Source organism: Patella vulgata, chromosome 1, assembly GCF_932274485.2.
Source record: "Patella vulgata chromosome 1, xgPatVulg1.2, whole genome shotgun sequence".
Taxonomy (NCBI): Eukaryota; Metazoa; Mollusca; class Gastropoda; family Patellidae; genus Patella; species Patella vulgata.
Genome location: NC_065879.2, coordinates 1754459 through 1781136, shown reverse-complemented (window position 1 = coordinate 1781136; position 26678 = coordinate 1754459). Strand labels below are relative to the sequence as shown.

The following is a 26678-nucleotide window of genomic DNA, read 5'->3' as shown; positions in this document are numbered from 1 at the left end:
AATTCTGTTTACACGTACATTGCATATGATCGTCAGCCGACCAATGTCCGATCTTCTGCTTGCTATACATGTATGTATGTGTGTAACAAGAGAGAGTTGTTGTAAGTATTTAGTTTGATTGACAGATGGTATAAAGTGACAGGTAGATGAGGTTGATTGACAGTTGTTATGGTAACCTAGATATTAAATTAACTTCAGATTATACAATAGAATTAACAGTATATTATATATATATATCTAAATCTGTAGGACTCTTTATTCTCAAACACTCCTGGTTTACCTACCAGGAAGTACAAGGTTCGATCCTGATTTGGCTAGTTTCGATGTCCTGGCAAGTAAGAGTGACTATTCGTTCAGATGCTACGAAAAACACATTTGCGCACATGTAAAAGAATCCTTGACAGTTGAAATTCAGGAATACAAGTTGGCCATAGCGCCGCTGCCTGGGCAAATTTTCCCTCATAACACACTGCATTGTGTATGCTTGCATTCATTAGTAGGACATTAAACCCCATTTCATTTCTCAAATGCTCTTGCTTCTCGGATTCAACCACAACAAATATTGATCTGAAGTTCTGGTCAGAATAGCGTCAGTTATTTAAAGTGTAGATTTCCTTTAATTTTTTTAGGCTGATTTAAAGGAAAAGAGTTCTGCATGCATTGAAAACTAGTCGATCTAAACAATATATCTCTTTAAATCATATTATACGATATAATAATATATATTTTTTTCCTGTTGACAAATTATTGATTTTTGTAACGAGGAAAGAAAATCGTTTAGATCTTATTTATCTGTTAATAATAATTCTCATTCATATAAATTATACGGATCACATATGCCACAATATTTCTGGAAACATTTACCTCTGCTTTACAATCATCATCCTAAAGTAACGCCCAGATTAACACAATAAACAAAGTTAAAATTAATCAATTTTTAATAAACATTTTCCTCTTTATAGTCCAACCTCGTGTGTTTTCTCTGTGTCCTCCGGTTTCCTCCCACTTCTAAAGACCCTTACACGCAAGTGAATTATTGAAATAAAATTGAACCATATGTTAGTCCCGAAATGACCTTGTTTGTGTGGAGTGGATGTTAAACCCCATTTCTCTCTCTTCTTTTTGGACCATTCCATGTACAAGTCCTGTACAGGTATGTGTATTTGAGACAAGACAAATAATTTGAAACACCCCTGTGAACCAGTAACAATGGTATGTTCCTATAAGATAAGCTAGGTAGAGTTGTTTGGTCAGTCTATATTGAAAGTGATTTATTAAGACCAGAGTGTCGTTTGACTAGCTGGTAGTCAGTCAGTGTCCTATATAGATCTACCTGAAGACAGGTAAACCTGGTCTAGTGGTGTATATATAAGATGGATACATATTTAACGACCTGTGGTTCCCGTCTATAAATAACTACAGGTATATGTATGTATGTACAGTGTGTGACACTGTTCATTTGACGAAGGATGATTTAAGTGTTGTTGGTGTTAATTTTGTGTTGATATGAATCTGTGGAAAGTGTTTACCTGTATTTTAATGTGAAATCCAGGTATATAACAAACTCGTTTATACCTATAACTGACAGTGATTGACAATTTTCTACAGGTACCTGAATATTTAAAATCTTGAGAGAGGGGGGGGGGGAATCATACAATTTATGGATGATTGTGGAATATTGTTTTGTGATCTCTAAATGAATTACTAAAATAAATCAGAAGTGTTATTAGATGTTCTTAACAAAAGGCATGCTCTTCCTCATACATGATACCCATGACTTAATACACATAAATGGATATCTGAAGATATAGTTAGTGATAGCGGGCTGATTGTATTCTGAAATCAAAATTATTTAGTTTATGAAAATTTGATAATAGTGTGTTCAAATGTGTTTTAAATTGGTCAAAGAATTTTCAATACAATGGTCTTCTAAATACTTAGAAACATTTTTACCGATATGAATCTTTGACGCCCTGCTCCTTGTACATGTATATTTATTCCTGTATGCTGTTTTAAAAAAATATATATTTCTTAAAGATACATTATGGGAGATTAGATAAAGAGCTGGCAGTTGTCACTATAATAGTTAAAATCTAAATAATGTAATGGGAGTTCTCACTATAATAGTTAAAAACTAGATAATGTAAAGGCAATTTGCTGAAAATTTCAGTCAAATTGATCCACTATGAACCGAGAATTAAGCGATTAATTTCGGCCTAGCCTCGATCATTATTACTAAAGTCGGTACAATTAAAAACATAGTCTCGATTTTCCATTTCATGATTAAATCATGAATGAAAGTTGAGCAGCAAATCGGATCATAATCCAGTAAATATCGCAGGCTAGCATTGACATCGAGATTTGATTATGGTCTGGATAAGTTAATTAATGTGTAATTAATAATTTAGTTAAGATTTCAGACCTGCAACAGGCAGATTTAGCTCTTGTATAATATATGTTTACGTAAGATTCATGTTGTGTATATTGTATAGTTTTAAAATAGTATATTACGTTTAAAGTTGACCTTTAATATTTAAACAGAGGTACTGTGTTGTAACAGGTAGTAGGTCTATATAAATACATATACACTAAGTGTCATTTAAAAGTCAGTTGATGGTTTTTAGTTGGTTATACATGTACAGGCTAGGTCTTGTCACATGAGCATCCTGTTGTATGATTATAGTGTTAATGTGAGATGGGATGGTGGATAGTTTATAGATGCATACATAAATCAACAAAAAATATATTAGGGTATAGATAAAACTGTGACTAATAAATGGATGTAACTTATTTTAAACAAACCTGAAAGAAAAAAAATGTACTTCATAGAACTGTTACATGCCCATTTCGTGTTTAGTGATTTGCCCTAGACTGATCTTGACTAAATAAGAAAATAGCCCTACGTTTTAGGTTAAACATACATTATGCAAGAGCTAAATCTGCCTATTGCAGGTATTTCTTTAGGCCTTAACGGTTATCTAAATTATTAATTAGACATTAATTAACTTATCCAGATCATAATCAACTCCCGATGCCATCTTATGTATCTTATTTTCATTAGATTTGAATCCGATCTGCTGTTGAACATCCGCTGATAATGCAAAAATGGATAATTCAGACTTTGTTAATTATCGTGACAGTGGTAACAATGACAATCGAGGCTACATTAATTTTGAAAATAAGGTTTTTATTGGCTTAGATGGAAGAAGTTCCATTTACATTATCTAGTTTTTAGATATTATAGTGAGAACTGCCAGCTCTTTATCTAATCGGGGGGTTGGATGGCCGAATGGTTAGCACGTGCGCGCGCTGTATCATAAGGCCTGTCATTGAGTCAACTGACGTGGTTTCGAATCCCAGGTTGTACGTGACAAGGAGTAGGGTCGCCTGTCCAACCTCTTGGGTTTTCTCCGTGTCCTCGGGTTTCCTCCCACAGCTAAAGATTCCTACACGCAAGCGAATTATTGAAATAAAATTAAACCATTTGTTAGTCCCGAAATGACCTAGTTTGTGTTGAGTGGCGTTAAACCCCATTTCTCTCTCTCTCTCTCTCTCTCTCTCTCTCTCTCTCTCTCTCTCTTTATCTTATCTCCTATAATGTATGTTTAACTCTTTCACCTACATGATTATAGTTTCAAAGATAAGGGTGCACAGGTGAAATGATGACATCAGGTGTGATCATTGGTTAGTCCTGAATTGACCTAATGAAATGTTAAATGACATTGCTATGATATTTATTTCCCCGAGAAAGTTAATCAGGATGTTCCGACGTGGTTTCCCCTTGTCAGTGGTGCGGGACAGTGGGCCTAACACGGACAGCTGTCTAGTTGTTCGGATGAGACAGAAAATCAAGGTCCTGTGTATACATTAGAATGCACGTAGAAGATCCCTTGGCAGTTGGAATTCGATATAAGAGTAGGCCATAGTGCCACTGCCTGAGCAACATTTCCCTCATAGCACACTGTATGGCGTATGCTCATCTTCATTAGCCCAGTATAGGAGCAGAACAGTAGGATGTTAAACCCCATTTCATTTTCATTTCCATTCAATTTCTAAGCCCTCCAATGATCTAGAGAGTTGATTATGAGCTTGTCATGTGAATAAATGTCTAAATATAGCTCAGTGAGTAAGATGCTGGCCTTCTGCCCGCATTGGCCGAGAAGGTTCATCAGGATTTTCTGCTGTGGTTCATCTTGTCAGTGTTGCAGGACAGAGGGCCTGAAATTGTGTAAACTGAAAATAGATTTTATTTAAATTTTGAAAACAGCTCAGCTGAAAAAAGTATCGAAAATGAAATGAAATGGGGTTTAATATTCTGCACCACTGACAAGGGGAAACCAAGTCGGAAAATCCCGATAAACTTTCTTGGCGAAATATATATCAAAAATAATTCAAAACAGTGAATAAAATGTAGGTCAACTTTAAAATGATGTAATTGTGAGATAGCGACCCATGTAGCATATTGAATTTAATACCTGTGTATATCGACCTCTTGGATCTCTAAATACAGTGACGCGTTCATTTCTTGGTGTCTCGTTTTATCATAAATATTTAAAAACAAATAAAATATCAGGTAGATTTATACGTCATAAAATACAATAAAATGACTAAAAGAAATAAATTACTTAAAAGGATAAAATTACTTGAAAGATTACTGTTAACGGGGATTAAAAATTGACGTATTAAATAACATTTAAATGTTTACCTCGTAGTGTATTAAGAAATTATAAAATCTTTAATTTATGTATACTTGACAACACAGGACATGTTTAAAAACCCAATGTGGCAGAAGGCCAATAAATATATTCTTTATTTTAATCTGTATCGATTATACATGACAGGTGGTTTCGAATCCCCGGTTGTACGTGGCAAGGAGTAGGATCGCCTGTCCAACCTCGTGGGTCTTCTCCGGGTCCTCCGGTTTCCTCCCACTGCTAAAGACCCCTACGCCCAAGCGAATTATGTAAATAAAATTAAACCATATGTTAGTCCCAAAATGACCTAGTTTGTGTCGAGTGGACGTTATACCCCATTTCTCTCTCTCTCTCTTTTACATGACAGGATTAGGATCGTCTGTCAAACCTCGTGGGTTTTCTCCGAATTATTGAAATAAAATCGAACCATGTGTTAGTCCCGAAATAACCTACCCTCTCTCTGTTCGTGTCCTGTATTAAGGATTAAGGAGGAATGATTATTCCGTTTAGCAGCTCAAGAGACTCCTGAAATATTTGACCAAGGAAATCGGCTGGTTAATAAAATAGGCTTCGATATCGATAAAGTTGTGGATTTATTTGAAAGTAAACATTGTCACCTAAAGAACAATATTTCTGATATTTTCCTGGCTTCTGACCAGAGTTAACCCAGTTGCCTTTATGAAAATTGTAAAATATTAGTGAATTGATTGGTTATTAATTTTGGTGTATGTCATTGAGGTTAAATATTCATACATACGAGTTGATTGGCGGGTTATTCGTCATAATTGATCATTTAGATTGACAGTCCCCAGAATTCAAAATATCATTTTTTTTATTTTGAGACATACAGGCAGTGGCGGACTGGCCAGGTTGTCAGCTTGCCCACTGGGTTGGATGGCCGAATGGTTAGCGCATGCGTGCTGTATCATAAGGTCTGTCATTGAGTCAACTGGCAGGGTTTCAATTCCCTGGTTGTACATGACAAGGAGTATAGGGTCGCCAGTCCATGGGTTTTCTTCGGGTCCTCCCACTACTAAAGACCCCTAGTGCAAGTGAATTATTGAAATAAAATTGAACCATGTGTTAATCCCGAAATGACCCAGTGGACATTAATCTCCCTCTCTCTCTCTCTATCTCTCTCTCTCTCTCTCTCTCTCTCTCTCTCTCTATGTCTTTCTCTCTCTCTCTCTAACTAATAAAATGACACTTTAACTTTAATATTTAAATACATTATTGAAAATGTGAAATTTTAAGATTAAAAATTTTTCAAATCACCTTACAATGAGATGTGCATACATGTATATGTGTACCTTTCTTAAATATTTAATATTAAACCTAAAAGATGATGGTCACTTCTAATGTAATTGATGTATCAGCATGGGATGCACAAACACGTACATGTATGTGTACATAGATGTTTAATATTTAATCTAAAAGATGATGGTCCCATGTAAATACATGTATCAGTAGTGTGTAAAATATACATCAGTGATGCCTGAGATGGACAAGGAAGGTGTGGTCAAAAGGTCACTAGGTCATTGTCTAGTGTGTATTTATCTATCTGTACTTGACTCAAACTATAGCTACCTGTGATATTTATCTAGAATCTTTTAACAATGGTGGACTTTAACCAAGGCAGTTTTTAAGAGCGCTATTTGTTAGTTGTGAATGATCAAGGAACGTAGTGAGTAATTGACTTCGAAATCCAATTTTAAATTTGATTTGAATGAAAGGGTAGGGATGTAAAGTGGTATACAGTATAAGGCTGTTGTAACTTTCATCTTGTATCTCCTCTTTCCCCAGGTTCACCCCTCTTTCCCCCTGGTGACTTGCTCCTTCCTCCTTTTGTCCCCCATCCTCCTTTGTCCCCTGGTGTCCCCCCTGCCCCCCCCCCCCCTGGTTTCCCCCCTCCATCCTTTTTTTTCCTCAAGGTATTTCCTATTTTCCCCCTTGCTGTTCCCTACCTTCTTTTCCTTATTTTAGAGCATCTTATTTTGTTTTTAAGAATTTCAAAAAGCAATCGCTGGCTCATTGATTAGATTTCATGTTTATTGGAATGACAATCTCTAGTTGCTTAAAATCTATACTTTCAGTTCATACATGTATGTCAAAATAAGAATTTTAATCATATATAACTTGTCACATAATTATTTGTGGGGTTAAAGGGCCGAATGGCTGTATCATAAGGTCTATCATTGAGTCAACTGGTTTAAGGCTTTTCGTGGTACCTTGAATTTTACATCCACTTTCACCAAGGGTGATATGGTAGACAAGACTATTACCTGCGTCAGACGAAACTAAGAGGATTATTAGAACTGTCTATTTAACCAATAAATGGAGTTGTTTCAATGGGAGCATGTACAATGTAATTAAGCTAAAGATAAGAACTTGATTAATTAATATGTCTGTTTGAAGGTTGTAACACTACCAGTGAAACTAAGGTCATATTAATATACTGTTCAAAATGTCTGACTTACTTATTAGGGGTTCAACTTCTGGCTAGCATTCAGAAATAATTAATAAATTCATTATCAATCTTCAAATTGATTATAAAAGTTTACTTAAAGATACATTATATAACAGCTTAATCTGCCTAGTGGAGATTTTTATATTGGCTTCAAATGTTATATAAATTATTAATTAAGGCTAGCCTCCAGATCCATTCAGTTAATTTGATATGTACGTTTGTTTGTGATTTCTGCGTATTGTAGTCTTGTCCATAGATTTGTTTTGTGTAATTATTTGTGGTGCAGTCCCCCTGCACTTACTAGTAGAGTAATTGTTATTCACATGACAAGCCTAGACCATCGGATGGAGGAGATGTAAACGGATTGAAACATGGTGGCCATTTAATGATTTAATTTGAAAATGGTGAATTAAGACTTCAGTCTTGATTAACAAGTACTGTTGCTATGATAATAAACAATCTATGTCACATCTCGTCAACACATCAAACGGTGATACCTTACTAAAGTAATTTGAGTAAAATTTTCAATATATTCATTTTGCATTATCTATTTTTGAACTATTACAGCAAGAATGGTCAGCTCTTTATCTAAATCTTAGATTTTGACTCTTTAATAAATCAATTCATGGAGACACGAGGAAGTTTTATATAGGTTGGTTAAATCTTTGTGCAGTCATAAGTGAATAAAATATAGGTCGAAGATTATTCTGTCAATGAAATACAAGTTACAAAGAATGTATTGACGTATATTGACAAATAATGATAATATATTCACATAGCTTCGCTAAATTCTTCACATATATTTCCTTATATGTTTATCTTGTATACCCTAAGAAAAATATTAATTCAGATTTTTTATTGCATAAGTCTAGGTTTTCGGGAATTGACTGGGTTATAAGCTTAACTAGTATCCTAATAAAAAAATAAATTCAGGTTTTTTTTATTGAGTAAAGACCTGATTTTCGTGAATATTCTGGGTTTTAAGTGTTTGCCTGACATTTTGCTAAATTTATGATTTACCAAAGATTATATAACTTGATGAATATGTTAAAAATGATCCTAAATTTTACTTTCTTTCACGACTTTAACAGTTTAAAAATATATTAATTTAGTGGGAAATTAATTTCCGCTTTACTACATTGAGTATACTGAATTGACCTGGATGGTTATGTTTTTAATAAATCCACAAATTCTAAGTCAAAAAGTTAAGTTAGACCACATGAAATTTGAACATGAAACCTCAAAAACCTTAAGAATGTTGTATTTTGTTAATATTTCGAACAAAACTATTTTAAGGTTGTATATTTTTATCGTCTGCTTGTCCAGGTGTTTACATGTCATATTTTAGTTCACCGAAAGTTCGTAAAACTTCAGCGACTGTTGACGTGACTCAAATATTTTACCTGGTATAATCTTGTGTAAATGGTTGAAACTTCATCTATATTTTTTCTGAGAAAGATTTAAATTTCAAGTGGTTACATATCAAAAATCGTTATAAGATTTCCAAATGGCATCACTCTACAAACATTTAGTGGAAATTGAGAGGTTTTTTTTTTAGTTTGATTGTTCAAATTTCATTATAGTATTCGATAATTCTTTATTTCCCTTTTTGTTTTAATCCATAATACACCAAATAATGTTGTATAAATTAATTGATCGTGTCAGCTAATTTTGTTTTTTAATCTGAACTGAAATTAACAAATAGTGGATTCTTTTTTTAACGCAGGGGGTTGGATTGCCAAATGGTTAGCCTGTGCGCGTTGAGTCAACTGGCGTAGTTACGATTCCCCAGTTGTACATGACAAGGAGTAGGGTCGCCTGTCCAACCTTTTAGGTTTTCTCTGGATCCTTTGTTTTCATGGGGGTTGGATGGCTGAATGGTTAGCGTGCGCGCGCTGTATCATAAAGTCTGTCATTGAGTCGACTGGCGTGGTTTCGAAATCCCCGGTTGTACGTGACAAGGAGTAGGGTCGCCTGTCCAACCTCGTGGGTTTTCTCCGGGTCCTCCGGTTTCCTCCCACTGCTAAAGACCCCTATGCAAGCGAATTATTGAAATAAAATTAAACCATATGTTAGTCCCGAAATGGCCTAGTTTGTGTCGAGTGGACGTTAAACCCTATCTCTCTCTCTCTCTTTCTATTCATTTTAAAAAAAAAATCTATTCAAAACAATTGAAAGTGAGTTTATATCCTGTTTGTGGAGATTAGTCAAGAACCTGAATGAACCGTCGTCCATTTTTCGGGCAATATATTTCCATTTTTCGGGCACAAACATCAGAGAATGAGACCATATATCATAGAAATATAATTGTAAAATGAAATCACTCGCTTTTGAATACTATAATCCTAAGACCTTGCATAATAACTTTAGTGGAAAACTTGTTTTAGTTAATGATTCATTCATTCTGAAAATTCTCCCCTCAACTGAGTTTTATTATTATTCTATAAATATGTCAATATGAAGTTTTATTGTGAATTAAATACTCTATCTTACAGATAACCTTGTCATTATATAAATCATGATATATTTTACTGGGAATAAAACTCTTATTTGTTTTACACAACTCATAATTTTAGAATACCAAATATGGGATAGGCAGGGTGTAACACTGTTACCTCATATTATTAGATAAATATCTTGTCAGTAGTATTTATGGATTCGTTGTTGTATCATAAGGTCTGTCATTGAGTCAACTAGCATGGTTTCGATTCCCCGGTTTCCTCCCACTACTAAAGACCCCTACACGCAAGTGAATTATTGAAATAAAACTGAACGATATGTTAGTCCCAAAATGACCTAGTTGTGTCGAATGGACGTTAAACCCTCCCTCTCTCTCTCTCTCTCTCTCTCTCTCTCTCGACTTTAGTAGAATTTATGCTGCCATCAATCTATCTTATTAGATTTTGGTGTCCTAAAATTATTTAAAATGTTGTTGTACATGTTTTGCTGCCTGGTAACCTATCTTAATAATCTGGGGACCAATGTGCATTATTGTAAGATTACTTTTTATTGCCCATCTCGAATGTTTTGAAAGATTTATTGGTCGGATTACTTGTGTCAATCCCCTGCTTACACTCGGTAATATTCATATTATTGTTTAGCAAGATGGCCCATTTACAGTTTTAATGTTTTTTGTTTAGTTAAGCGTGTCTAAAGTTCGATGTCTCTTAATTTAACTAAAAGCTTTACTTAACCTGAATTTTGGGTTGGTTATGTTTGACATATCATTAATCTTTTAAAAGAATGTTCCGAGTACACATACACCATTGTAGAGATTGTAAACTGTGGGCTTTTGACCTTGTATGGAGATAAATTGTTACAAATATTTCAGTTATGTAAGTTTTCATTGTCTGGAAGGTGACGTTTTTAATTTTATATGCTTGAAGGAAATTTTGTGTTAAAAAGATGATACAGTTCTCTCTGTGTTTTGTTTGTTTTTGTGAAGAATAATATTTTTGAAACAGTGTTACAATAATATTATAAATGTGTAATTCTGAATTATTTTAAAGCCTGTGCTTTTTTAGTTTATTTTCTTGGATTATCTTGAACCCAATGGTTTTTAGTTTATTTTCTTGGATTATTTTGAAGCTGGTGGTTTTTAATTTATTTTGTATATATTTTGTGGATTTGAAATTTAATTGTAGATAAAGTTTAACTTTTATTCTTAAAAAAGATTAGGACAGGAGTGTTTAAATCAAAGGGATTAGTAATCGTTGTGTTAATCTCTTAATCCATACATTTTAGCAGGTAATCAATAATAATCAAACTACTATCCTATAAGAAGTTCAATCTAGTGAAAAGAGGATTATCTAATTAATAATCACTTAGTTTTAACTGGAAGCAAGTTGAAACGCGTTTAATAGTGGAGATTAATTAGAAACATTCAATTTAAATTTAATCATTTGATAAGCAGTTGATGATTTATATAGTTACCTAGAGTTACACAAGCTGACTAAATGTCATTGAAAAGTTCAAGTCCATGGCATGTGATAAAAACTTGAAACAGAAAACTTTGTGTAGTGAACTCATTAATATTATTTCAATGACATTCAAAGCAATTTTGGAGTAGAGAATAACCTATGTACAAAGACAAAGCTGAACAGTAATTTAATTTTATGATTTTGTGAACTTTAAATCTGAAAATCTTACTTCATATTTTGTATTTTTCATCAAAAATACATCTGTATTGTGGCTGGAAATTAACCGAAGTATAATTTTATAAATTTTGTGCTCTAGATGTGATAGCGTGACATCGTAGGTGACCTCAGTGATTCTGACCTTTGACTTATCTTGAGATTTGGTATATGTGATGTGTCTACTCTGCATTTATTGGTGATATTTATAAATACAAAAATATTTATAAAATGTTAGTTATATGAATGTACCATATAATTAAGAAGTGATATTAGATGTTCTAAAGAGAACCATGGATAAACCGGGAATATTTCATCGTTTTATAATAATTGGAATAACTGTTTACTATTATTTATCTCTGCCTTCACCAATCAGCTGTCAGACGGATATTAACTTCTGTAAGAATGATTCATGTGAAAATGGTGGCAATTGTTATGAGAAGGAAACAGATTATGGATGTAATTGTTCTAATGAATGGACGGGAAGAAACTGTAACATTTTGGTAAGTAAAAATCTTAATACATCAGCACAATACAATCTGATTGAAATACAAATCTATATTTCGTTTCATTCACAATTCTGTGCACCTCATGCCAAAAACTCGCTGTAACAGACGGTTTCATCGACTAATCCCCTCATATAATCCAGAAAGTGGGTTATATAGCAATGTTCGTTTACGTTTTCGTTTTCGTATCCTCTAACACGCGGTTTCGCAATCCGACCTACGATAATAGCTAGATGGTGTTAATTTCCACTCCATGAACTTCTCTGTCTATGCAAATTTTTCAATCGATTTTTTGGCAGATGTACAACAAATCAAGCAGAATATTGCTGTTGAGCACATTCTACGAACTCTAAAAAATGAACAATATACACAAAGCCTCGAAAAATGGTGGAAAATTCAATATATGAGACAAGAAACATATTCGTTTGCATACCTACGTAAATCCAGCTCCATACGCTTAACATTTTTCACTGGCTGAACACTCATTACGGATTGACGTCACAAGTACACACGAATCGATGACGTTTTCGTTTTCGTATTCGTTTTTGTACCGATGCGAAAGATCCCTATTATGCCATAGGCTCGTAAATGCACTATGGAAATCTGTGTTTATAGTTATATTGAGTGTAGTAAAAGTTTGTTTATAACTTTTATCATAGTATCACAACAGCCACCACCACCCTGGTAAAATTCCCTAACTATTATACTTCATCTTGTAAGTGATAAATTCCCTGTATGGCTTAAACTTGTACTGTCTATTCCTAGTTGATTTTTGGAATTTCTGTTTTCCCCAAATTTTGTTCAATTTTATATGCTAGGCAGGTTGTGCACGTGATAAAAAATGTTGTAATCCAGTAAATTTTAAATAAATTTTAAAAACTGCTACAACTATGAATGAATACTGTTTAAATGACTGACCATACTGTGTGACTGTTATCAAGTTTTTCTAGGTACACGGAGCCCTACTCTTCTCCTGTCTTCACAGAGAATTGTGCGCTAATTTCTTTTCGCTACTTTTGTTGTTTAGACCATGTGACACTTTACACTGCTTAAGATTTCCAACCTTGGGGGTTTTCTCCGGGTCCGCCGGTTTCCTCCCACTGCTAAAGAAATAAAATTAAACCATATGTCAGTCCCGAAAAGACCTAGTTTGTGTCGAGTGGATGTCAAACCCCATTTCTCTCTCTGTGGTTAAGATTTGAATTAATGATGAAGTAACAAGATTTTAGATTGTTGATCGAAAATGAAATTCTTATTTTCTTATGCCTTTACAGGTGAATAGTTCCTGCAATGATGTTCCGTGTAAAAATGGTGGATCTTGTCAGCCGATCAACCTTACCACAAGTTCAGGGGTACGTTTAAAAGTTTTTATTTCATCTTTAAGAATCAGCTAGTTTTCCTTGTTTCAGATGAACGATTTGGGTTTAGAATTCAATCTTTAAAGAGAACTGCAGCCATAGCCATTTGTTTATAATTTATTTATTGTTTTATTAAATATTTTTTGAAAATGTACAAACTGAAAGGAAAACATTGTTCAGTTGTATCAGCGACTTGATAATTACAACGATCACTTGTTTTTATACGCCCACATTGAAATGTGGTCGTATATTGTCGTCACCCCCGTCCGTCCGTCCGTCCGGCTAAAGTTAATATCCGAATGACTCTAAATTTATACACAGTGTTTAAGGTCATGAGACGAAGAAGCCTATGGATTTTCAGCGATTTCCAATTATTACTGCCAGAGTTATGGCCCTTGATCACTTTGAAAAATCTTGTGGACGCTCTAGAGGCTAAAGTTAATATCCGATTGAGTGTAAATTTATACACAGTGTTTAAGATCATGAGACGAAGAAGTTTATTCATTTTCAGTGGTTTTTGATAATTACTGCCAGAGTTATGGCCCTTGATCACTTCAAAAAATCTTGTAAATGCTCTAGAGGCTAAAGTTAATATCCGATTGACTTTAAATTTATACATAGTGTTTAAGGTCATTAGACGAAGAAGCCTATTGATTTTCAGCGATTTCCGATAATTACTGGCAGAGTTCTGGCCCTTGATCACTTTGAAAAATCTTGTGGACGCTCTAGAGGCTAAAGTTAATATCCGATTGAGTGTAAATTTATACACAGTTTTTAAGATCATGAGACGAAGAAGTTTATTCATTTTCAGCGATTTTTGATAATTACTGCCAGAGTTATGGCCCTTGATCACTTCAAAAAATATTGTAAATGCTCTAGAGGCTAAAGTTAATATCCGATTGACTTTAAATTGATACAGAGTGTTTGAGGTCATGAGACAAAGAATCATATTGATTTACAACGATTTCCGATAATTACTGCCAAAGTTATGGCCCTTGATCACTTTTAAAAACCTTGTGACCCTCTAGAAGCTAAAGTTATCATCCGATTGACTTCAGATTCATACACAGAGTGTAAGGTCTTGAGACAAACAAGTATATTGATTTTCAATGAATTTTTATGACTTGAACAGCTAAATCCATGATGTTAAAAGTTTCCTATACTAAACATTAGCATGGGGCAAAACTTTATAAAAACCAAACAAATTCTAATGGTTTTCTGATAATTACTTAATGAGTTCTTACTCCTAATCAGATTTTAATGTATTATAAATGTTTCATTACCGAAAAAAGTAAAAATATGTGACAACTCTTGTTGACTGCCCGGACGAGTTAGCTGCTGTGGGCGTATGTTTCATTGCCTGGCAACCTATCTTTCTATTTTGTCTCCTGTCAAAATTGTGCAGAACTGATTTTATTGCATATCAGTAAAACTAAAACGTAGCGTAGTAGATACATGTATTTAATATGTTTTTAAGTAAAATCCCAGTTACTGTGTTTTGTCAAAGAGATCTCTGGTTACCCCAAATATATGTCAAAATGACCCCTACCCCTGCCCCTACCCCTACCCCCACCCCCACCCTCACCCTTTAAAGATACATTGTTTCAAGAACCTGGCAAACCCCCTCCGACAAAAATTCCTGGATCCGCCCTTGTATCTCGTACAAAATGTAGGCTTATGTTGCCTGGCAACTACTTGTTGATCTAACTAGGCAAAAACACGAGAGTACAAGTAACTCATTGTATACAATTACCCCTCCTAAACGTGTATTTTTTATGAATTAATTTGAAATAAATGATTTTTTTTTTATTTCTACAAGAGTTATGTTTTTTTGCTTTTCAGCTGATTGAAAGTTTTAATTGTTCATGTATGGATGGTTATCAGGGTCCAACCTGTGAAGATATACTAGATTTATGTGTAGATGTTCCGTGTTTTAACAACGCAACATGTAACTCAACACCATCTAACTATCAATGTACTTGTCAGCCAGGTAAGTTAAAAATAAACCTTATTAAAATCTCAATGAGCTCGATCGAAAAGACGAAATGAATCGTTTACCATAAGTCAACATACATTATGCAAGAGCTATCAATCTGTCTATTGCAGGTCTTTCTTTAGGTCTGAAATGTTATCTAAATTATTAATTAGACATTAATTAACTTAACCAGACCATAATTAACTCTCGATGGCATCGCTAGCCTGCGATATTTACTGGATGAGGATCCGATTTGATGCTCAACTTTCATTCATGATTAAATCATGAAATGGATAATTGAGACTATGTTTTTTATCTTGCCGACTGTAGTAATGATGATCGAGGCTAGGCCGAAAATTCAATCGCTAAATTCTCGGTTCAAAGTGGATCAATTTGACTGACATTTTCAGCAAATACCCTTTATATTATCTAGTGTTTAACTTTTTTTGTGAGAACTGCCAGCTCTTTATCTAATCTCCCATAATGTATATTTAAATGCTATTCAAAAGATATCTGTTTTTGAGTGTTAGTTTGATATTATATATTATAGGTTTTACTGGTGATAGATGTGAAACTAATATAGATGACTGTACATCATCTGGTTGTGTTAACGGTGATTGTCAAGATGGCTTAAATAATTATTATTGTAACTGTACCGAAGGTAATTATTTTAAAACCCTCCCTCTCTCTCTCTCTCTCTCTCTCTCTCTCTCTCTCTCTCTCGAGATCGATTGACCACCAGAGTATTGGACCAGTTCAGACAGAAGTGATCTAGACATAGCTCCCCTTTAGCTGTGGCATGTCCAAACTACACACATTTCTAAATACACAAGAACTTGCCAGATTACAGGTAGATGAAAAAATGGTTGGAGTGGTATATATATATATGCTGACCCACAACCCTTGATGTATTGCCAGGAATTCATATAAAATCTCATTCAAGGGTATACTGTCAGATGTGTCTACTTTAGGACTGATATCTGTTTAAATGCACTGGGTATCTTATAAATTAGGTTTAAGGGTTAAAAAAAGTCTTCATGTATAAGCATTGATTTAAGTAGCAGAGTTGGATGGTTATCTTGTGCGCTTTGTATCATAAAGTTTGTCATTGAGTCAAGGAGTAGGGTCACCTGTCTAACCTCATGGGTTTTCTCCGGGTCCTCTGGTTTCCTCATACTGCTAAAGACCCGTACGCGCAAGCGCATTAATGAAATAAAATTGAACCATATGTTAGTCCTGAAATGTTCCAGTGTGTATCGAGTGAAATTAACAGTACTATTGAAGACAGTAAATGAGATATATTGTGTTATATAATTAGTATGTGTATTATATTTTTAGGGTGGACAGGTAAATATTGTAATGAAGATATCGATGAATGTAATACGACTACACCTTGTCAACAAGGTGTCTGTATAAATACACCTGGTAGTTTCTATTGTAACTGTAACGGTACTGGATATAATGGTACGTTCAAATAGATTTCATTTCATCACAAATCATTTCATCATCACAAATTGATCTTTGAAATGATTTCATCACATATAGATCTTTGCTATGATTTCATCACAAATTGATCTTTGAGATCATTTCAACCCAAATTGATCTTTGAAATAATTTCACCACAGATAAGAGAAGGAATTATGAAAAGGGCAAATGATATTTCGTAACTGTTGTCCGAACTAGCCCTGTTGCAGAAGGGGAAATCCCCAAATTAACACCACAGTTTGTGACAATGTAATGGAGTTTTAATAAGCTAGATATCTAGAAATGAGATTAATCATGTTTTTTTTCATGGGGTTATTTGAAGTTAAATTATTAGATTAATCAGACCATGTTATGTAGGTCTTCTCCAAAAGATATTTATACATTGTTTCAGTCTGATTAAAATACACATCTATATTTCGTTTCGTTTTTTTTATAATTTCGATGGCCTACACTACATGAAGATCTGACCGGTTGTAGTGGAAAGTCGCATCAGGGGTCATACGAGCGACTTTTGACCCTATGACATCAGACATTTAATTAACCAATCAGAGTTGACGTTTCTAGAGGTTTACCCACAGTTCAATGCACCTCATGCCAAGTACTCACCATAACAGACCGTTTCATTTGCTAATCCCTCACATCAAGCAGAACGCTTGTTGTATAACAACTCTTCTAGATCCTAGTGTAGTAAAGACAAGTAAAACAAAATTTTGAACTATAAAAAATGAAATAAAATAGGATCTTTGTTTTAATCATATTGATATTGTGTGGACACAAGATAATATTTATATGTGTTGTGGGTAAACGAAATATTTACAATTTTACGTGTTTATATTTCTATTATGTTTATTATTTTTAGGTACAAATTGTGCCGACGAGGTTGACGAATGTTCATTGGTTCCACCGCAGTGTAAGAACGGAGCAAATTGTACGAACACAGTAGGCAGTTATAACTGTAGTTGTACGCTGGGATATACTGGAGACGACTGTGATATACCAGATTGTAGTGCCAACCAATGTGAAAATAATAGTACATGTATAGTTAGCGATCAAAAATGGATGTGTCAATGCCTGGAATATTATTATGGTTAGTATTTCCTTTTTTATTCCTTTTATCAAAAAGCGATTCCCCGGTTGTACGTGACAAGGAGTAGGGTCGCCTGTCCAACCTCGTGGGTTTTCTCCAGGTCCTCTGGTTTCCTCCCACTGCTAAAGACCCCAACTCGCAAGCGGATTGTTGAAATAAAATTGAACCATATGTTAGTCCCAAAATGATCTAGTTTGTGTCGAGTGGCTGTTAAACCCTTTCTCTCAATGTGCATAATAAAATTTTATAAAGAAGGAGCATACCCTGCCTCATGTATGATACAGTTTTTAAACATTATTTTTTTGTTTTGTGTAAAAGAACCCTTGGTAGTTGAAATTCGATATAAGACTAGGACATAGTGCTGCAGCCCAGGCAAGATTTCCCGTCTTCATTAGCCCAGTTCGGAGCAGGACAGTAAGGACGTTAAACCTTGTTTGATTTGATTATATTTTGTTTTGTGTATAGGTGATCAATGTGAGATAGCGGGACCATGTACATATGGTTATTGTGATGATATTAATACAGACACCTGTCAACAAGATGAAATAACTATGAATTATACATGTGTCTGTAACCAAGGTAAATATTCATCCTAAACAAGAATTTCTTTCACATTTTGAAAATGCTACACACTATTCAACCCAGGCTTGTCACGTTATTTTCATCCGTCGATGCCTATAAATATCCAGCCTTTAGAATATTTCTTATATGTTTGAATGTCAAGTACAGTGTTCCTGTAAATTAAGTGAATGGTAATGGATTTATTGAGAATTGGCATATATAATAATATAGGGAAAGAGTGTGCAAAGACCAATATGTAGCAGTTACCATTTTTATTTCCTTTTTATACACCCACATTTTCATGTGGATGTATATTGTCATCGCCCCTGTCCGTCCGTCTACAGATACTCTACAGGTCACAGTTTTTATCCGATTTTGATGATACTTGAAATATAGCTTTATTTCCTAAAGATTACGGTTACTTTTGATATTGGCATGACCATAACTTCCTGGATTATGGCCCCTGATTGTATGAAAAATCTCAGTTTTCTTTTAGCCTTACCTGGCAAACTATATTTATATAAAACGTATGATTATTCCAGGTTGGGAAGGAGAGAATTGTACCAAGGATATAGATGAGTGTGTGGATCTATCACCTTGTTTAAATGGTGCTACCTGTAATAATTTAAACGGATCATACACCTGTGATTGTATACCAGGTTATACAGGAAATAACTGTGGATCAGATATTGATGAATGTCTAACCAATACATGTTTAAATGGTGGAACATGTAATGATTATTTAAATTATTTTAACTGTACTTGTACTGCTGGTAAGTAGTTTGATATTACCTGACAGGTGTAAAGATTTGTAATTAATCCACTGTAACCCCATTCTACTTTTTCGTACAATGTTCCCTCGGTAGTTTGATATTACCTGACAGGTGTAAAGATTTCTAATTAATCCACTGTAGCCCCATTCTACTTTTTCGTACAATGTTCCCTCGTTAGTTTGATATTACCTGACAGGTGTAAAGAATTGTGATATAAAATGGTGCAATGAAATTTGTTAGTTATATGAATACAAGACGTTGTATAGTGTATGTGATAGAACTGGTTGGACACGTTCCAAATATAATTTTAACTCAGAGATCATTGCTAGGATAGATTAGTTATAAAGCTTCCAAGAAAGGGAAGTGACGAAGGTGTTTAACCAGTTCTATCACATATATGATAATGACTGACACCAATATTGTCCTTTAATGTAATGTCACAAATCTTATGTAATATTGCATGTTGTTATATTTATCAGGTTATATGGGCCTCAACTGTAGTAAAGATATTGATGAATGTTTGTCGACACCGTGTAAAAACAATCAGCCGTGTATCAACTCTGATGGAAGCTTCTCCTGCAACTGTAGCCCAAATTATCTCGGAAATCTGTGTCAGCACGATAATCCATGTGACATTGAAACCTGCCAAAATGGAGGATTATGTAAGACTAATGTAACAGAAGACAATAATTACGTGCCGTTCTGTGAATGTGTGAATGGATTTGAAGGAGCTCGATGTGAAAGAGCTGTAAGTCAACTTTGTTTTTTTTTAAATTTAAAATACTAGGTATCTTGTTAAACCTTTAGCACTTGGTATATGTATATATTGACTACACCCTGTTCCATCACGTCACGGCTGTAATTTCACAATTTGACCAGCTGCTCAGTTTTTGTCCTATTTTCTTTACCTTAGATAAAAAATATGATTTTTCCAAGAACTATGACAATCTTCACCATTATTCTATTTTTTAAATATTTTGGAACATTAAAACTATCAAATAAGCATATTATGTGTCTGGTCAGTTTCACTAACAGTCGATCAAGACTGATCAATTTGATTGAATCAAGACGGGGACTGACAAGGACAAATGTCTAGTCATTCGGATGAGACAAAAAAAATGAGGTCCCGTGTATACGTTGGCATGCACATAAAAGATCCCTTGGCAGTTGGAATTCAATATAAGAGTTGGCCATATAGCCGCTGCCCAGCCAAAATTTCCCTCATAGCATACTGTATGGTGTATGCCTGTCTTCGTTAGCTCAGTCGGAGCAGAACACTAGAACGTTAAACTCCATTTCATTTTATTTCTGAATCAAGAGCCCTGCATCACTCACCTTTTTTTTTTTTACATTTTTTACAAAGTTTTGTTTCGCATATTACACTGTTGTTTGTATATTTTTCAGGATCCTTCAAAACAACCAGTAGATGACAATGTTAATATATGGGCGATAATTGGACCAATCATAGCCATTGTTGTCATTGTCGTCATCATAGGTAAATATTTCCTCATAATATTTTCTCTAATAAATCTAAACCTTTTTTAAAATGGGAGCTTAATTATTGAATACAAACACATTTCCTTCATGAAATCTAATTTCTCACGATATTATTTCTGTTTTTAGCGTATTTTCATTTCATTTCTTTTCACAAAGGAGTTTAATTATCAAAGTAATTTTAAAATGTATTCATTTATGAGGATGTGTTAGTGTGGGCTATCAAGTGACAAGAAGTAAGGCCGACCTTGTGGTTTTCTCATATTGAAAAAAGATATGATAATTCTGGGCGACCTTCGGTTGCACGGATTTTCGTACTATAGTTCAACCTGTGGTCGTGACCAGCCATACGATAGAGCATGGTCGGGATAGTACAGTCAGACTGTAGTCGCAACAATAGTCTACATCCGAAGGTCACCCTGATGGACCCCATTATTTCTCTCTCTTGTTAACTTGTGTATCACGCTTGAAAATTTCAGTATTTATATCTAATAATACCTTACATAATCCTCTTTTCCAGTTGCCGTAGTTTTCTTTAGAATGGCCAGAAAGAAACGTGCGACTAGAGGACAGTATTGTCCAAGTCAACAGGAGAACGCCGGTGCTAGAGTAGAATTAGGAAATGTATTAAAGAAACCGCCCCAAGAAAGACTCATATAGACAATTATTTATAAATTTAAATTATGCAAGAATTATTAATTTAATTTGTAAAAGTGCTTTTCTCGTCATATAAATGAATGGTGATCAAGATCGTGTGATAGAAATTTGGACTAAGAAACAGAATTAAGACGGTCACTACATAGTCATGATCATCATGTCAAGTGTGATCAAGACCAAAAGTAAACACTTTGTGAGTTTCATTGGTATGATGAACGTGCTGTGATCAAAATATCACTTCAAGCCAAGAGTGATTGCCGTGATTAAAGGTTGCCATTGTTCTAGTGTTGATAAAAGGATTGGATTAGACATATTATATAAACTGTGTTTTAGAATGAACAAGATCTGGGAAGTTATCCTTCCTCAAAACTAGAAGTTATCATTCCTTGGAACAAGCGGTTATCATTCCTTGGAACAACAAGTTATCATTCCTTGGAACAAGCGGTTATCATTCCTCGGAACAACAAGTTATCAATCCTTGGAACAACAAGTTATCATTCCTTAGAACAAGAAGTTATAATTCCTCAGAACAAGAAGTTATAATTCCTTAGAACAAGAAGTTATCCTTCCTCAGAATAAACTATCCACATGATGATAAAAATCATGGCTATGTTAATCGAATCATCTTCACGGTAATTGTTAATATGATAGAGAATTATTTTAAATGGTGGGAAGAATTAGATATTGATATCGTATTGTCCAAGATAATTTGATGTAAGATGTGAATTGTAACGAATATCCACTTCCGGATATATCGACCGTGTGAATCAACATCTAATAAACTATAGCAATTAATGAAAATGTATCAGTGACTGTATTTCTAAAGTATTTTTGATTGCAACTATTGTGCTATTATATCTTTAAGCCTTCGGTCACATGTGAATCGATCATTTTTTCTAATATACAATTTATAATGGAGAGATCTGCTTTCTTGAAATCTTCATTTATAATCTTAATGAATTCGGAATCGTTAGGCCACCATCTGGGTTTTATTCATGGAAACTTAAATCTTTTATACTGGATACCAACTGACACTCGATACTTGTTAACCACTGGGGGAGGAGGGGTGGGGGTGGATTGCCGAATGGTTAGTACGTTTTATCATAAGGTATGTCATTGAGTCAACTGTCGTTGTTTCGATTCCCTGGTTGTACGTGACAAGGAGTAGGGTCGCCTGTCCAACCTCATGAGTTTTCTCCCGGTCCTTCGGTATCCTCCCACAGTTAAAGACCCCTATGCACTAGTGAATTATTGAACTATATGTTAGTCCCGAAATGACCTGGTTTGTGTATAGTGGATGTTAAACTCTATTTCTCTCTGTCTCATCCTTGAGGAATTAAAGAAATTTTATAACTCATCTTATGGGTTAAATATCTCATATTTTGATGGCTAGCAACAAGTGTTCGATATTAGGGGAAAAATATGTCAATTCAATGAAGATTTAAGTTTTTGACAAATAGGACTACCTTTTTATTTTTTGCATGTACAGCTATAAAATGGATTACAAGAAATGAATCAGTCATTCTTTAAGTTTAGCTAATGATAAATTATTTGTTTAGTTGTTGTGTATGTACGTTCAGGGAATCGGCTTGTTTCATTAGTTTGTATATTTTGTATATTATATCATCTGGTTATAATGGAAGGATAATGTGAGTCCCACGTAAAACAAACTGTGCAATAAGTAATATACCATCTTTCACAAGTTTACATATCATATACTAATAGACAATACAGTCCTCACTGCTCAACAAAATATAAAACAAACGGTACATAAATACAGCACAGACATTCCAAAATGTGAAATGTGAATAAAGCTGTTAGCTACATGAACCTACCATAGATGATTTTAGCGGCAAATATGGTGAATTTAATGCCAATGAAAATTGTTTCAGATAAACACTTAATGGGTTGTGACCCTTAATCACTTTTTAGCATATGGACTGCTCCTACTACTTAGTGACAGTGGTTGTATGTTTCGGTGTTTACCTATCTTTAATAAGATGCACTATTTTATATGAAAATTTTAAAAAAGAACAAAAATTATTGCTTTTATAGAATTCAAAATGATCGATTGAGTTTCTCATGTCATCTTTACTACCTTTACACATTGTTGTGTTATAACGTCTGTCCTGACCTATGAAAAACAAAAAAAAAGGATTTGTCAAGTTTTTATTCAAAACATTCCTTCAATAATCCGGCCAATTTTACCTAAAGTGTCTATTTGTTAATTAAGTTGTGTCAAGTGCCTCGTTTATTTTATCATTTATATTTTTGGTGAAATATGCAGTTGTGAAATATATTTAGCTAAATATGAATCTGTGATATTAATAATGGAGAAAATTTAATTTCCTTCAGAGTTACTACAGTACATGTACCAAGACGATCTGATTCAATTTAAAATATAAGAGTTGTGCTAATAATTTATATTCTTTTTAAATTTGAAATATAAACAAAGAGAGTATTGATCATAATGTCATATAATTGAAAAGATATTTTAACATAGATTGTGCATTATGTTAATCTTCCATTAAATATGCTCATTATAGTTATATTTATTTCCATCAATATTTCCATTACTATATACATATTTAACGCTCATATCAAAGACAATTTAATTTCCACTGACTGTTTTCATTCCACAGGTTTATTTTAACATACATTATGCAAGAGCTAAAAGGAATTAATTAACGGTTTTGTTAATAAAAAAAAAGTTGTATTCCTGAAAACATATCTTGTTGCCATCCAATTAAATTTTTACGATCTAATTATGATATATATGCACAGTTTTTATACAGCATGATGCATTTTATAAAGCATTAATATTTTTATATCTATCATCACATCTCCTTTCATTTTATATAAATTCATATAATATTATTATATATAGCTTAACCATTTTGTATATAAATCCTATATATTATTTTATATAATATTATTATATAGGTTAATCATTTTGTATATAAATCCTATATATTATTGTTAATAGCATTATATTTTATAGATGATTATAATATACTATGTCATACCTGTATTATTATATACTATGTCATACCTGTATTATTATATAGTATGTCATACCTGTATTATTATATATTTAATATATACTGTATATATATTATATACCACAGATTAGATTGTATATAGACATACCATGGATTATAATTAGCCTAATTATTCAGCATCATACACAATTTAATAGGTCTGTTTATATAAATCTTTTACTTCAATATTAATGTATAGAGCTATAATTCTTCTAAATCGGCAAGAAATGTTGTTTTTTTATAATATTACTGTGTTTTCATTGACTGAAAATTAACCCAGCACAGGCCCGTAGCTAGCGGAGGAATGGGGGGGCAAGCCCAACCAATGTCACTCGGTTTTATGGGGAGGCCATACTGATATGGGCACGTTGGTCTTTGGCTTCGTATTACGTCCAATGGAAAGGTCGCTGTTCGGCCTGCAGCATGTATGTTACCTCAAATATGGTATATCTTAAGTTAAGTAGGCTTACCGTCGAGAAAAAAACAAACCTTTCTAGTTACCAGTGCTTGTACCAATTCTATCCATGACATATAACGACTACCTTTATTGATTCATTCATGCATTACATTCATTGTAAAAAAAACCTGTGTTCTCTCAAATTCCAGGTAGAGCACACACAAACAGTAACTTATTAAAATCACACAAAAGGTTTTAGTAGTCAGTAAAATGTTAATCCATTCTAGTAACTTATTCAAATGAGATAAATCTTTAATAAACAAATTTATAATGGAATATTTATCACTTTTCAGATAAATTTTTATTTTGTGGCATATCAATTTTATTCAGATCTTTCTATTCGTAATTCATATATATATTAAAAAATCTTATATTATCGTTTTTTACATATTATCATATCTTTCTATTCATAATTGAATTATATAAAAAAATCTTATCGTTTTTTCAATCATATCAAAGTTTATTTATACTAGTGTTTTTCTCGTAAGACAGATGTTTTACCAGATTGTTTCTCTTTAATAATGTATAAAAATTTTGTATATGTGTAAATAATTTTGTTATATTTACTACTCAAATTACAAAAAATCAATAAAAAATGTCAAAGATTAAGTTGGTGTTTTTTTTTTGCTCATATTTAATGTGGTTGTATATTGTCATCGCTCTGTCTGTCCATCCGTCATTCTGGAGGATCTGACACGGCCAGCTGTCTAGTCGTTCGGATGAAATGAAAAACCGAGGTCCCGTGTATACATTGCCGTGCACGTAAACGATTTTTTGACAGTTGGAATTCGATATAAGAGTAGGCCGTAGTATATAGCACTGCTACCCGGCCAAAATTTCCATCATAACAAACTCTTAACGTATGCCCATCTTCATTAGCCCAGTCGGAGCATAACAGTAGGATGTTAAATCCCATTTCATTTCATTTCCATCCACATTTGCTTATTAGCACAATAACTATTCAGACAACACAGCTGCTGGTTTACATATATTTTATTGCCTAGCAACCTATATTTAAAGGTGTCATATTATCAGACGAGAACGTCTTCATCAACGATTAAAAGTATTCTTCTCACTAGGTGTTATTTGACTGTCCATTCCACATGCTTGGTAGTTATATTCTGTTAAGCATTGTAACTACATGGATTACATTGAGGTAAAATTTAAAGGAGCTAAGTCGCTAATATTTGGGACCTAGAAATTGACAAAAATGGGTCGCAACGAATATAATAATGTAATATGAATGTATATAAACTGATTTACATTCAATCGTTTCTGTTTTTACTGTAATTTCTAATCATTTCTGTTCGTCGAAATATGCCAGAAGTCTCAATCGAATGGCAATCTCTGGCAAAAATTGAGCTGGCCTTAACAAATAGATTTCGCCCCCTTTAGATTGTTCAGGATTTTAAAATAGTTGTTTTATGAACCGTATCTGATTTTCACTTCATCTGATACAGGTGATTATCTAACATCATTTTTATATTCATAAATTTCTTTTCAATGTCGAAGACTTTGGATGATATTGAGTTAGAGACTTAGCTACTTTAAGCTTGATCATAAGATCTGACATAGATGCAAAGATTTTGGGACTAACATATGGTTCAATTTCATTTTAATAAGTCGCTTGTGAATAGGGGGTCTGTAGCAGTGGGAGGAAACCGGAAGACCTGGAGAAAACCCACAATGTTGGACAGGCGACCCTACTCCTTGTCACGTACAACCTGGGAATCGAAACCACGCCAGCTGACTCAATGACAGACCTTATGATACAGTGTGCAAGTGCTAACCATTCGGCCATCCAACCCCCCACACAGGCTTTAGCAAATTCAGAAGAATATTTTAGACCATAGCCAGGATTTTTGTAACTAACAAAAGAAAATGAATCAGTGGGGCCCAACAAAAGGGGGAACCATTTTCTAAGATCTTGAGTGAACTCTAGGCTGACCTTTTAATCATTATGAGACTAACTTAGTAATTTGAATAATGT

General features: G+C 33.8%; 1 protein-coding gene across 2 annotated transcripts; it reads left to right on the top strand.

The window, feature by feature from the left end:
• Positions 1–1285: 1285 nt before the first annotated feature.
• Positions 1286–25249, top strand: LOC130010936 (fibropellin-1-like). 2 transcript variants are annotated; one of them, XM_056099196.1, is made up of 12 exons: positions 1286–1552; positions 11398–11797; positions 13075–13152; positions 15001–15148; positions 15684–15794; positions 16472–16597; positions 17478–17705; positions 18171–18284; positions 18809–19039; positions 19519–19787; positions 20444–20534; positions 21054–25249. In XM_056099196.1, exons 2-12 carry the CDS (start codon positions 11588–11590, stop codon positions 21191–21193), a joined length of 1746 nt encoding a protein of 581 aa, XP_055955171.1. In that variant the 5' UTR covers positions 1286–1552; positions 11398–11587; the 3' UTR covers positions 21194–25249. The 2 variants fall into 2 exon arrangements, with proteins under 2 accessions (XP_055955171.1, XP_055955170.1); XM_056099195.1 differs by having other exon boundaries at positions 1286–1608; positions 11075–11797.
• The last annotated feature ends 1429 nt before the right edge of the window (positions 25250–26678 follow it).

What these genes read in the sequence shown, in the direction of transcription:
- LOC130010936 (XM_056099196.1), top strand. Translation starts at nt 11,588, where the DNA reads ATGGATAAACCGGGAATATTTCATCGTTTTATAATAATTGGAATAACT. An exon ending in GAAGAAACTGTAACATTTTG is followed by an intron (nt 11,798 to 13,074) that starts GTAAGTAAAAAT and finishes ATGCCTTTACAG; the next exon opens with GTGAATAGTTCCTGCAATGA. An exon ending in TACATGTGTCTGTAACCAAG is followed by an intron (nt 18,285 to 18,808) that starts GTAAATATTCAT and finishes TGATTATTCCAG; the next exon opens with GTTGGGAAGGAGAGAATTGT.